General features: G+C 50.8%; 1 protein-coding gene across 1 annotated transcript in view; it reads left to right on the forward strand.

Annotated features, from left to right (window-relative positions):
* Window positions 1-12,589, forward strand: part of Snoo (Sno oncogene) — a 112,756-nt gene extending 100,167 nt beyond the window's left edge. The window contains exon 7 of the mRNA XM_077675726.1: window positions 6,405-12,589. Coding sequence (XP_077531852.1) covers window positions 6,405-6,626 — 222 coding nt within the window. The 3' untranslated portion in view covers window positions 6,627-12,589. The remainder of the gene's footprint in view (window positions 1-6,404) is intronic.
* The last annotated feature ends 150 nt before the right edge of the window (window positions 12,590-12,739 follow it).

The following is a 12,739-nucleotide window of genomic DNA, read 5'->3' on the forward strand; positions in this document are numbered from 1 at the left end:
CTCTCTCTCTCTCTCTCTTGAAAAACGGGGGACTGCTGCTCGCTTCCCACTCTCCCTGGTGACGTCGCATCGCGGGAGCAATGATGGCAGCGAAAAATGCCGCGTTCTGGAAGTTTTAAGGCCACTGTTGTCTGTCCTGGGAAGCTCCTTTTCGCACTTCTTGACGGCGTCGGTCGGTGGCACCGCGACAACCGCGCCAATACAGCACCGAGTAGAAACTGGAGGCTGCTGAAGTCGCCTGCCCGTCACTGCATTGATGTGTGTTGCTAGGCTTACTTTTCTGAACTCAGTCATACTCTTCAAGCTATTTTTGGTTTGGTTTTGGTTGGGTTTGCGTGCGCTGCCTTGCTACCGGGGCTTGACGTGAACTCCACTTGTGATATCGCAGGAGGGCAATATATCGCAGGAGGGCGAGAAACAGGCGCATATCCTGGTTTTTAAAAAAGAACATGCGAGATGCTTACACCGAAAAAAAGAGCTAGGCCGCCGCGAGGTCGAACTACTGACCTCAAAAAGCAGAATCTGGTGTGTTAACCACTCATCCACTCCAACAACGGGGTGAGGTGCAAGAACTTGGCATACAATGCCTGGGCGTCGACAAGTTTATATCTGTGTGCAGTTGTTGTTTTTAGAAATTCTGGCAGTGATAATGTTTGTTCAGTTGTTTTTAGAAATTCTGGCAGTGATAATGTTTGTTCATCACGAGCCGATCTTGCAGATGAGCCTTGTCACACTAATACTACAAGAAATTAAGCCAGGCTTTCTCGTTTAAGGGGGAAGGTGGGAATCGGAGCAAGCTTTTTTTATTTTTTGACATAGAGTAATGAAATTTGGTAGGTGCATTGAAAAGCACTCCAAATGGTGAAATTTGAATTTTCAGAGTGATACCTTCAGTAGTTTTTGTGTTGCAGAGGTGTACATGTTGCCCGCTCGTGGAAAACCTAGCAAGGTATTGACATATGGTAGGAAGTTCAGAATACTTTTCAATTGTAGTCAAAAGAACACTACAGGGTATGACATTCTTCGAATTTTTTTTACACCGTTCATTTTTTTTTACAGAGAACGTTATTTTGACCTGTACCCAGTAGTATACAGCTGACTCAGCTGTAAATGTCACATAAAAAAATAACTAGCCTCTAAAATGAAAATCCGAGAAGGTCATACCCTGCAGAACTCTTCAAGGATCGAAATAAAACAGACAGTGTCATAATCCACCCAGTGGTTGCCATGTTATCCTTTCCACGAGCAACGAAGAACTCATAAAACGCACTTTTGAGAAAACGGCTCTTAAAGTTTACGAAGACTTCACGATTTTTCAAACTGCACCAGCAGCATAGTCCTTGCTGTCCTTGCTTGGGGACAACCTCAAAGACCTTTGCCCTTTGATTTGGTGCATCTGGGAGGCCTTCCTGGCCAATTGAAGGTTTTCATGTGCAGGCCTTCAGATGGCAGAAGCACCAGTTTTACACCTAGTGTACCACAAAGTTCAATATAGGCTACTAGGGTACCTATTCTTTACTTGATGTATGCCTAATGCATAGCTGTCTCCAAAATGAAGAGTAGGGCAAGTAGGGCATCTTTTACACAATTACAACATTGATTATTATTAGCATACCATGCTCTTCACTTTCAGGCGAATCAATCAATCATTGCAAAATAAAAAACAGAATTGCAAACATTGCAAAAATAAAAAAAACCCAATCAAAATATCGAAGTGTAAAACGCTGCAGCCTTACGGCGTCTTTTCTAATTTATTAAACACTGACAGTATAATTTTATAATCCCAGACTTCGTTGTACGAACTAGTTTAGAGCCATGGCAAAAGTTTCTCAAATAAGCTGGGTGACGGTTCTTTGAAAACACCGGGAAACTTTGAAAACATCGGCGGAGCGCAGTCAGCGTAAAATGCGCAGCAGCGCGGCGGCCATTTTTTTGCTGTCATGGCGACGCCCAATCAGGAGAGCCGTTTCAAAAAAGGCGGCCGGACAGCCAATCGCGTGTTACGATCTATCGGTTTCTTCGTTTTACTACCTTTCTCTTTCTGCCGTTTGTGCGTTTATGAGCCAGCAATGACAGGAGGAGCGACCAGAAAACGAAAGTTAAAGAGTCGGCCGATCTAACGCGACCAAGATGGCGGTGCCCGGTGGCGTCGTCCCGGAGATACAGCGCTGCGAAAATTGCCGTGTTTTAGTCCTTTTGAGAAAATATTTTGCCACCTCAGCCGATATAAATATTTTTCTTTGGCACTTCGCGATCGTTTGCGGCGGGGAAACTTTGTGAACGCCTAGAATATAAAACGTGCAATCCGAAAATGTGACTTCCGAAAAAACGATTTTTTGGTCACTTTTCACAATCTGATCCCCACGTCCCCCCTTAACTCTTAAAAGGCTATCGCTCAGTCAACGCCGCCTGTATTAACATTGCCTGACGCGTCGCGCGCTTTTCAATGGGAAGGGTAGGGACGCTTAGTTCAGGCACTGATCCGCTATGTGGCGCGTGCCGGCGGACATCTCGCCTTACGTCACTGCTCGCGAGTCGCGAACGCTGCACCCACTTCTACGACGTGTCTGTCAACTTGCCTGTTGGGCTTCAAAGGCCGTTTCGCTTACATCTTAGCCGCGACGGGGCGCTAGTTCTGTGGCGCACTGGGGATCTCGTTCAATGTGTCGTTCGCTTCATACTTGCTGCATTTTTTCCAAAGATAAAAGACGGAGGCGGACTGAAATAGTGTAAGAGCATACTGATTGTCGGGTAGACATATAGCTAACAGAACAACGATATTTTCAGATGGGGCAGCCATTATTTTACTGATATTTTTCTTTCTGGAGTATTTAGAGAAGAAAAAATTGCGTGCACGTTTTTTTGTTCAGGCGCTTACTTCTACGATTACTTTCCAATAATATCACGTGCTTGTAAACTTCACAAAATTATAGGAAACAAAAGGATAAGCAGCTGGGATCCCGCCACGCTGTCCGGGCGCTTCTACAGTACAGTCCTCAATTTTAGAAGTGCGTACCGATGCGGAGTGCGAACAGCGGGGTCAAAACAATACCTAAATGCGGAGGGGATAGAGGTAGGATGCCCCACTCAGAAAATTTCAGGGCCTGTGATCCGAGTAGATAAGCGCGCAAAGCCGGCATCGGCCTGCGGCAGCGCAAGGGATTTTGCTTCGTGACAAAGGAAGTTTCATCAGTGACAGACCAAGACAGACAGGCATGGTGAAAAACAAGAAGGCGTAGGAGCGCCGCCTCGGGAACGCTAAACAAACTTTCCACTATTTTCTATAGTTTCCGAGAAGCGGCGCTGGCTGGCGGACACGAAAGCACGCTGGAAGGCTACGGAGCGGGGAAGGGTAGGAGAGAGCAACAGGAGAGTGGCTGTTTGGCCATTTTTTGCTCACGCGTTAGGCAATGTTTATACAGGCGGCGTTAGCACAGTGCAGGCTAAGGAATGCCCCACTATAGAAATGCAGTTGCCTTTGGTGAGACAACCTTCCAAAAAAAATAGCTTGGTTGAATTTCTCTCATGGCAGCCAATTGCTGCTAGAGGAAAAAAGAAAAGGTGTGATTGTTTTTCAGTGGAAGGAACGGCGTTAGCCAGTGTGAAAGCACGTCCACAAACGTCGAGACGCTCGAGTTGGACTGAAAACACCGAATCTGCCATCCGCTTCTGGCATTGACACTGATATCTGCCGAGCATAGACATCATCACATGGAATGCAGACGGGCGATTTGACATGCATTTTATTGATGCGTGCAGTCGCTGAGCTTCGGGCAGTGGTGAGAGCATAAAAAGCGGCCCGTTGTAACACGGCCTGACAGGGCACACAAGCGCTCGAAGCGGGCAGTAGTGTCTGCCTGGTTACCATCCGCGTTTAAATGCTATGCTTCCTTTAGGGAAAGAATGCGACCGAAGGCATTATTTAGGCCCGTTTGGTCGATGCAATGACATATACAAAATATTGCAAGCTCAGCCAATCGTATGTTGCATAGGGTCTCCGCATTGCTTCATCATATTCGAAGGCTCCGGATGTGACATAGACAGTGTTGCATTGCTTGTATTCGTGGACAAAAATATTGAATAACTTTCTGATGTCTGCACCGATCCTGATAATTTTTTTGCGTCTGTATCCGAATGACACGAAGAACCGATGTAAGGCCAGAAAAGCATCTAAAAAAGCATTGCAAGGGTCCTTTAACTTTGTGTGCCCAGGTGTGTGTAACATGCCCACGTGCAGTTGCAGACTGGCGCTGATTTTCGGCGATTATACTCGGTTCTTCCTGTCAGTATGTTTTTTTTTTTTTTTTTCGTACCTTTCTTGCAAAAAAGGTGTTTTGTCGGAATGACACTGCCACATTCGCATTGTATACAGAAGCGCCAAGCAGCAGTGTGGTGTACTCTATCAGGTGTGCCGTTGCCTTTGTGCCTTGGTTTAAACACAGCTGATCTTAAAGATACACTGAAGAGATTTGTAAACATTGTGGGATTACTAGCGCAAATTGCGGTCTCGAGTCTCTAGGCTATGTTTTGACCACTCTCGTTGCGTTGACACGACTTTAGTCATAGAAAATCAATTCCAAATTGCTGTCCTCCTCTCTGCATCCTCCTTGCTGGTTTCCTATGACGTTCCTATGACGTTTGCTGCTTTCGTTCGGTGGTAGCCAAGTCGTGCTCCCATCTGATGGAAGAGAGCTTGACCAGACAGGTGCAGAAACTAAAAGACGCTGGCTTTCCGCTGGACATGCTCTCTTTGGCTTGCCAAAAGCTGGTTCAGAACATTAAGAAAGGTGGTAGAACCGAGTTCGCATCTGCTAAAAAAGGAAAAGAACGCAAGAAAATTGCTGTATTGCTCTACATACATTGCTTCACTCATGGTTTAAAAAAGGTTGCATCTCGCTATGGTGTACAGGTGTTTAGTAGCATTTAGTAGCTTTTGAGTGAGTATTTAGTAGCTTCTTCGATATTGTTTGCAATAGCCAGAGCACGTTCGAGCGTCAGTGAAGTGCCTTCGAGAAGTAGGCATTCCCGAAGAACATGGTTGCACGTTTTTGCTACAAGTTTGTCTCGAATAAAATCGTCAACCTGCTCACCGAAGGCGCAACTCGATGACAGCTCGTGCAACACCGTGACGAACGCTGCTGCGGTCTCCCCAGGCAGTTGAGTGCGTTGTCCGAACCAGTGCTGCTCCACGACGATGTTCGTTTTAGCTGTGAAATAGGCGTCCATATAGCCACTGCTGCACCGTACTCGTCGCTGGCGCCGCTTTCTTCCTTCCCCACTGCAGGCGGCGTCGACGGTTTCTGCTTTGGCAATGCGTAGTTCACGTGTTGGCCTTCCAAACCCAAACAGTGCAGCAACAAAGCTTTACGGCGCGCAGGTGTGTGGGCATCACTCCCTGATGCTAGGAGATGATTCTTGAAAATGCGATGCCACTGCGTCCAAGGAATTGCCCGTTTGCCCGGCGTCCGCAGGAAATCGGGCGGTTGGTGCAGGCTCATTGCTCCCTTGTTCGGTTACTTCACCACTCGTCGCCAACTGTTGTATTCGCCTTGCATGTCCTGTCCGACTACGCCAGAGGAACCTCGAAGTAAACCGCATCCCCCGTGCCCCGAACAACACTGATTTTTTATTAGTCGGTGATGACTACATACAATGCTTGTGTCAGCTGACGTCATAAGGCACTTGCCTAGCGCCATCTAGGTTACATAAACACAACTGTTCAATACAACAGTATTCCTATAATTTTTCGCCATATAGAACTTGGCAAATAGTGTTATGTTTGTGTTCAGTAGTTCCCTTTCCTGGTTGGCCCCTCAGCTGCACATGTTCACTCGCTGGTAGCTGGGCACGGGGCACAAAGGGCACTGCCAGCTCAGGTGATCAGCAGCAGCCTCTGGTGGCGCCCTGTGGGCGACCTGGAAACAGCCGTGCCCAAAAGCCCGCACTGCCAGTCACGCACATACCCAGGGGATGGAATGCGAGTGTCCATCCGCTTGCTTGTGGGCTCGGAGGGGGGTCTGGTGTGGCAGTCCGTGCACTTGTCAGGGAACAGTCAGCTGGCACTGTTTGCAAACAGTCGTGCAATGCCTTGGAAGGCGAACTTGCCACTTCAGAAAAAGTAGCGGTGCATAATGCTGTCCTGCTGGCCAAATGTGTCTAGTGCAGGTTTGGTGGCATTGCCAGTTCATGTGGTGACTAGTGAGTTTGTGCTACTGAAAAGCTGCAACAGTTTGGAAAGGCCACCAGTTTGACTAAGGACGGCTGCATGCAGTGCTGGTAGCCCCTCGGCTAAATGCGCTCCTGTGTTCAAATGCTCACGTAGAGTGAGCGACCTGCGGGTAGTTGCGATGAGTGCTGCCCACAGGACGGCAGTGCCCATAAAGGGTGTTCTCTGGACCGTGCAGGAGGCGGAGCCCATGTCCTGCAAGCTGGGCTCCATGCCCAAGGGCAGCGACCTGTCGCCCCCGCACCTGCCCCTGGGCGTGGCCTCCCCCCCGCGGGGGGCCGAGGAGCCACCCGCAGAGGCCTCCCCGGTGAACCTGAGCGAGGGCAAGGAGGAGCGCAGCCCCCCCTCCCAGCAGCGGGCCACTCCCGTGGAGCCGCACCCCATGCTCCTCGCCGCCTGAGGGCCTGCGTGCTGCTGCCCTGCCAGCTGTTTCTGGCTGCAGACGCTTCCCAGCTGGCTAGCACCGGAGGTGGAGAGCCGTGCGGCTCCACCGCCATCTCTCCCACTGGTGCCCGTCCCATCGAAGGCCACCGAAGGACGTTTGCTTTACGTGTACCTGCTTCAGCTGGAAACCGTGGATCGGCAACTGAACTGCTGTTGCCTCTATTACCGAGAGTGTAAGCGGCGTCGTGCCTGTTAGGTTTCTCTGGGCTGTTGTGGTGGCCCCGGTTCCCTGCAAGTGCAGTTGCCAAGCTCAAGTCAAGATTGGCCGACACACTTCCACTGGTTTCCTTTTTATTTCCCTCTCAAGTTTAGAGCAAAAATTGCTTGGGTTTGAGTTGCTGCAACAGAGGAAAAGAGAGGGATTTTCGGGGGGATTAATTTAAGCGCCTGCCTGCCCTCAGCAGGGAGAAAAATGTGTGTGGATGCTGGCCGTGCTGATGGTGGGCAGCGGCCGGCCCAGAGGCAACAAGTGCAAAGGTGCCACCTGTCGAGTGGCGGGCCTCCCTGCCCGGCCCGTGCAGATGGAAGTGTCCAATGCAATACTTTTCTGAGGGCAGGGCAACCGGCGCTTGGCGAGTTGCCCCAGTGTCGCCTGGGGGAGGTCCCGTTGTCTTTCCCTCTTTGCAAGGTGCCCCTGTTGTTACTGTTGTTGTTCGCTCTCCTTGCCACTTTCTGTACAAATGAAAGAACAGCTGTGTGCTTCTTTCTTCGTTGCTGTGTGTCGCCCGCCGCGTCGTGTTCGTAACCGCTTTTACAGCTGTGATTGGCTTGTGTTCGATTCAAGGCTGCGCAAGTTTACCTTTTGTCGAGTGTCTGATCTGAGTGCATGCAAGACTGTTCACTGCTGGCTCAAATGGATTTTCCTGCATTGTGTGCATGACTTCGTGTTCAGCACTTCCACGGTACACCTGGTTGAGCATAGTTTTGGCTGCGCACAAGTGTTGTAAGCGCAGCTACTACCTGCACTGTGCTTGCTTTTTTCTCCTAAGCACGGCCTGGGTACTGTGCTCGCACGTCGGTGTGTGTGTGTGCGTGCGCGACGTCACCCGTTGTTGCTGTTGCCTGCTTTCTTGTTGCCATTGTCACCGCTCATTTGTGGCTCGTGTAAGTGAAGCAGTCTGGATAACAGCGGTTCTGCACTGTGCTCTCAGATGAGCCTCCTCCTGGCTGCCCCCGTTGAGCTTTCTTGGTTTGCATTTCCAACAAAGACTCAGTGGTAGTTGGTGGCGCGGAATCTGCTGTACGACACATCACCGTCTTTCATTACGTTGGTATTATTCGCAGCCTTGCTGTAGAATTTTGCCTTTTAGCAGCCTGCATGTGAGAGCGTCTCTCCACGATTTTAGCTAGCCTCTGCTCTCTCAGACGTGTGTGCAACTTTTAATAGCTAGCCTCTGCTCTCTCAGACGTGCGTGCAACTTTTAACTACAGGGGTTGTGGGGCACTGGATGATAAGTCTCTCCTTTTAGTGGCAAGCTTTGTTCACTGCTCACGGAACTGTTGCAGCTCATCTTTTTACAGCGACCTCCTCCCATTTTGTTGCTGCTGTGTAAGCAGCCCTGGCGCCACAAGGACTCTGTCCCACCTCATGCAGAAATGTCTTTTTATTCAGCACAAAAGCTTGCCTTTGGTGCACTCGATCTGTGCATTCTGTGTACAAAGTCCATGCACATCACATTGCTGTCACATCACACGCCTGTATTTTATTTAGCAGTGAAATCTCTGGGCAAGGGGTGTAGCTCTGCTGCTTAAGCGTAAATTCTCTCTTGCACCGAAATTTTTTTTCCAAGGTGTCCCTTTGTGTCGCTAGTAAATCTTGTGGCACAGTGTTGCCAATCACAAAACACCTCCTTTGTGTGCATAGACCGTATTGTGTGCAATGCAACATGTGAGCGAAAACACAAATGTCTTTCTGTTTTTTCGTTGCTGCTGTAGATTGACACAGGCGTTTCATTTGTCCCTGTGCATTGTCGACTGTTGTCTGCCAGTTCGAGTACCTTGTCTCGTTGCTTTTCAAGCACCCGGCCGTGACCCACTGCTCCGATCCTCCTTTCGCTGTGTGTTTCAAGTACACCACTCGATGCGGGTTTTCCAATGTGTGCGTCCTAGTCATGATGTGCCCACCTTTACGTAGAACCGACATTCACCGTACAAATGCGACGACCGGGGCGGCCCAGTGCTGCAGGATGCACGCTGCCCCTCTCCGCCTCGGGGCCTGCCCGTCACGGCACCGTGCAACACTGGGGCACGAGAGGGACGCAGCAGGTCTTGCTGGAAGGCTCCATTCACGCTGCCTCTCACAGTACAAAAAATTGGTGCCAAGAGAGAGCCAGCTATGACCTTTCCTGCTTCGCGCAGGCAGTTAGCCCCCACTGTAAATTTGATGCAGCTCTGTGTCGCATATTGTCCCCTTTCATCCCTCATTTGTTTTGGCTCGCCACCAAGTGTCCTCATCCGCATTCATCGAGTCTCTTCATGCCCTCGTTTTTGTTTCAAGTGCGGGCAAACCTAGTGCCAAGATACCACAGTCTACCTGTTCTTTGTTTTCGTTGTTTGCTGCGGCAATGTATTTATTTTTTTTTTCTCGCACGACCTCATTAACTTGCGCATCAGCACTAGAAGAACAAGGCTTGGTTCAACGGTCTTGCTGTTAACTACAGGTTGCTTGAGGTCTGGGCTGTGTCACCTGTGTATAGAAAAGTTTGCGAGTCGTTATGTGTTGCTTCTCGAGCTTCTGGCCTTTCCATTGCTTTTCCCGTTTCTTCTCCACCTGGGAAAAAGAAATCCCACCAGGAGAGGGAAGGACGACAACAAGTGGCGCAACTGAAGGTTTATTGGTGAAAGAGAAGCGTATGTGTAGGCGTGAAGTTTTCCTTGTGCGCAGAAAGTGCAAGAAAGAAAGGAACGGCCAGGCGACTGCTTTGCCCGTGCACCTCTCTCCACACGTGCAGGAAGAACACGGCGTGCATCAGCGGCCTTCGTTCTGGCAGCTGAAGAAATGCGGCTTCGAGACTGCACATGCTGGTGAATGGGGAATCCCGCCGAGGGTGCTTTCGAGGTGTGCAAGCAAAGCAGTCGCGTGGCATCTCTTTTGTGCCTTTGTTATCCTTTGCGCTGTGTGCGCAAGGAAAATGTCATGCCTATGTGTACTTCAGCTTCAGCAGTAGTCTTCCTTCTTATGTCCTCGTGCAATTTTGCGCTTTCCAAGATGGACGCGTGTCCCGGTGTGAGCCCCAGTGCTGAAGCCCGTTCCTTCCCTCGTCCGGGCCAACATGGCATTCCTTCTGTTACTTGCTGTGTTTCATGTATGCAAGCACCTTGGGCCACTGTTGGTCCAGACTTCTCAAACGTTCTTGTTGAGCTGAATCTTTGTGACTGGAAGAATAGTAATGTGCACTGTTAGCTAGTGTCGCAAACGAAGGCAGAGCTGGGGCCTCTAGAGCACGCTGGGATAGTGCTCATGGGCTCCTCCCGAGCCCCACCATAAAAGGGCAGCAACAGTCGGCTCATCAAAAGTTCTACCAACAAAGCAAACTTCTTCCCCCGAGTGCACTTACTGGCAGACAAGACCTGACCCATCTCACTCGTCCATTGCTTTGACGATCCCACGGGGTTAAAAATTGGCTGCTTTTCTTTCCTTTCTCGCCAGCCCTTTCGAGGCTTTGGGACACTCGCCACCCAATACTCAAACCTGTTCACCCGTCGAGGGCAAAGTAGTTCCTGGGGGAAAGGTTCAGCTTCAGTGCAGACTAGCTGAAGCGACCGCATTTAGTGGCCACTTGGTGGCCCACAGCAAAAGTCTGGCCACAGCACAGGGTTACCAATGCATACAAGAATGCCACTTGTAAGCTACAGGCCTCAGCCCACCCACTCTCAAAGGATGGCTGCTTGCCGTCTGTCGGGTGGGTAAAAACATCCACCAGCCACACCTGTGCTTGCTTCTGCCAAGAGAGTGGGGCATAGCTGCAGCACTGTTTTGATGTGCTCCTCTGCGACCCAGCCAGAGGCAGGGACAGCACTGCTAAGCTGTGGCGGCAGCTCCTTGTGGACCGGCCATCTGGTGCTCCTTTTCACTCAGGAATGGTTTCAGTGTCCATGCCAATGCTCACAAGCCAGCAGAAACGGCAGCTGCCCGAAAGGTTTGTGAGAACGCAGATGCGACGGGCTGTGTGTGTTGCCGAGCTAGTTTCTGCTTAGGCCCACGGGACAGGTCAGCTTGCGCAAACTTCACCTTACAGGGGACATCCGTCGGAGTGTGGCGTTGTCTTCAACGGTCTTCAACGTTGATTGTGTGAGTGCAGCCTTGTTAGCAGCCTCATTTTCATTGCATGCTGCTTGCCTTTGAATGTAGTGGCGGCATTGAGGAATGTGGAGAGAAGCTGCAGCCAGGGATGGCCCACAGCTTCGTTGTGGTGGATGGTTTTTAATGTTTCTGACCATGGTTGGTCACGCGCCAGACAGTGCTGCAGTTTACATGCAGTGTGCCTGTGTTTTGTGGAAAGAGAAGAGCTGCGTGTCATGTCCTGGACTTCTAGGCACCTCAACAGGCTCCCGCATGGCGTCCTGTAGGACTCGTTCATGTTCCTTAGAGAAGATTTTGTTTTGGAGCGAGGCCTCGTGTGATGGACGTTCTGCTGGTCTATGAGAGAAAGGGTTTTTTGTACGCTTGCATTCATTCTGGGTTCGTTTTCCCTTGCACTGTCGCCTTGCAGGAGTGCACATTGCGTGGTCAGCTTTCTAACAGTCAACCTTTGTCGGTGCAAATGTGACAAGTGGTGCGGGAAGCTAGGGGAGGCTAGTATCGCGGGACCCCTACCGCGGTGGCAAGAACGAACGGGTGGTGAAGCGGCTTCTGTCCGTGCTCTCTTTGTAGGCACTGTTCCCTCTGTCCCGTCCCAACGTTATGCTGTCATTTTGCATCATGCTTGTTCCGAGCGTTGTTGTTGTTGTGTGCAAACAAGTTTGTGGCACACTGCACGTGACCTTTGCGTGTCCCGGTGCCATTTTCGGCGACAGATGGAAGGCCAAGAGGCGAGCCAGTGTTGTGTGTGTGGCGCAGGGTTTTCCCTTCTGCACGCGGCAACCATGCGTGGTCCAGTTTGTACGCTCCGTGTGCTTCTGGAGTCGGGTTTGCTGTGTCCAGGCTTGTGCTTGGGGAAGGCAGGAAGGGAGGTGGCTGGAGCAAGCGTGGCTCACAGGACTGTGATCAGTGCTGAGAGGAATGTGATACTTTGTGTGAGTGACGGGGCGGCACCAGCGATGCTGCCACCGAGCATGCACAGCCTGCTGCCACGTTCCAGCGGCCAGCACCACCTCCACGCGAGGGAGCCCAGGCCCCATGTGGTGGTGGTGGCGCAGAGCGAGTGAGAGCGGGCCGAGCTGGTGCTTCCCCTGAGGTGGCCTTTTGCTTGTTTGGGATCGCCCCGTGTCGAGAGCAGGGTGGTGGTAGCGGTGGTGGGAGCCCGAGAGTGGTGCTAGCTTGTGTTGTTTGGGGAGCCGGAAGGCACAGTGGCAGCGGAGTCTGCGGGCCCTGCTGGTGGGCAAAGCAGGCACAGAACCTAAGTCAAGCAACCCCGTCAAGCGTGCACGAGGGTGGTGATATACTCAACGAATTATGCTCCCCCCCCCCCCCCCCCCTTCCCGTTCCGTTCATCGTCCTGTTTGTTTGCCGCTACGCTGGCAGTGCCTCGTCCTGCTGAGGCACCCATGAGGAGGTGAAGCTTCATTCATGCTTACTACGACTTGGCTGCGTTCTCTCTCCGCCATTGTTTTTCCTCAAGCAGCCCTTGTGAGGGGAAGAGGGTGCTTCGTCGTGACATACAGGCTTTGTACATTTGCTCACTGCTGTAGAATATTGTAAATACGTGTACAAGTCATCTGGAGGGTTTCAAAGAGATAGTAAAGGGTTTGTATCTCAGACATGCTTCCTGTGTGGCTTCTTTCTTCTCCTTTGTGCATGCAGTCGTTACGTGGCTGCTGCTTAGACTTCGGAAGAAGCTTTATTTTCAACAATGGCGGGCATCAGACAGGCACACAGTGGTTTAAACAGTAGAACATGTACACGTGCTA

This window comes from Haemaphysalis longicornis, unplaced genomic scaffold (assembly GCF_048455015.1).
Source record: "Haemaphysalis longicornis isolate Haplotype H1 unplaced genomic scaffold, Haemaphysalis longicornis Haplotype H1 scaffold_7, whole genome shotgun sequence".
Classification (NCBI taxonomy): domain Eukaryota; kingdom Metazoa; phylum Arthropoda; class Arachnida; order Ixodida; family Ixodidae; genus Haemaphysalis; species Haemaphysalis longicornis.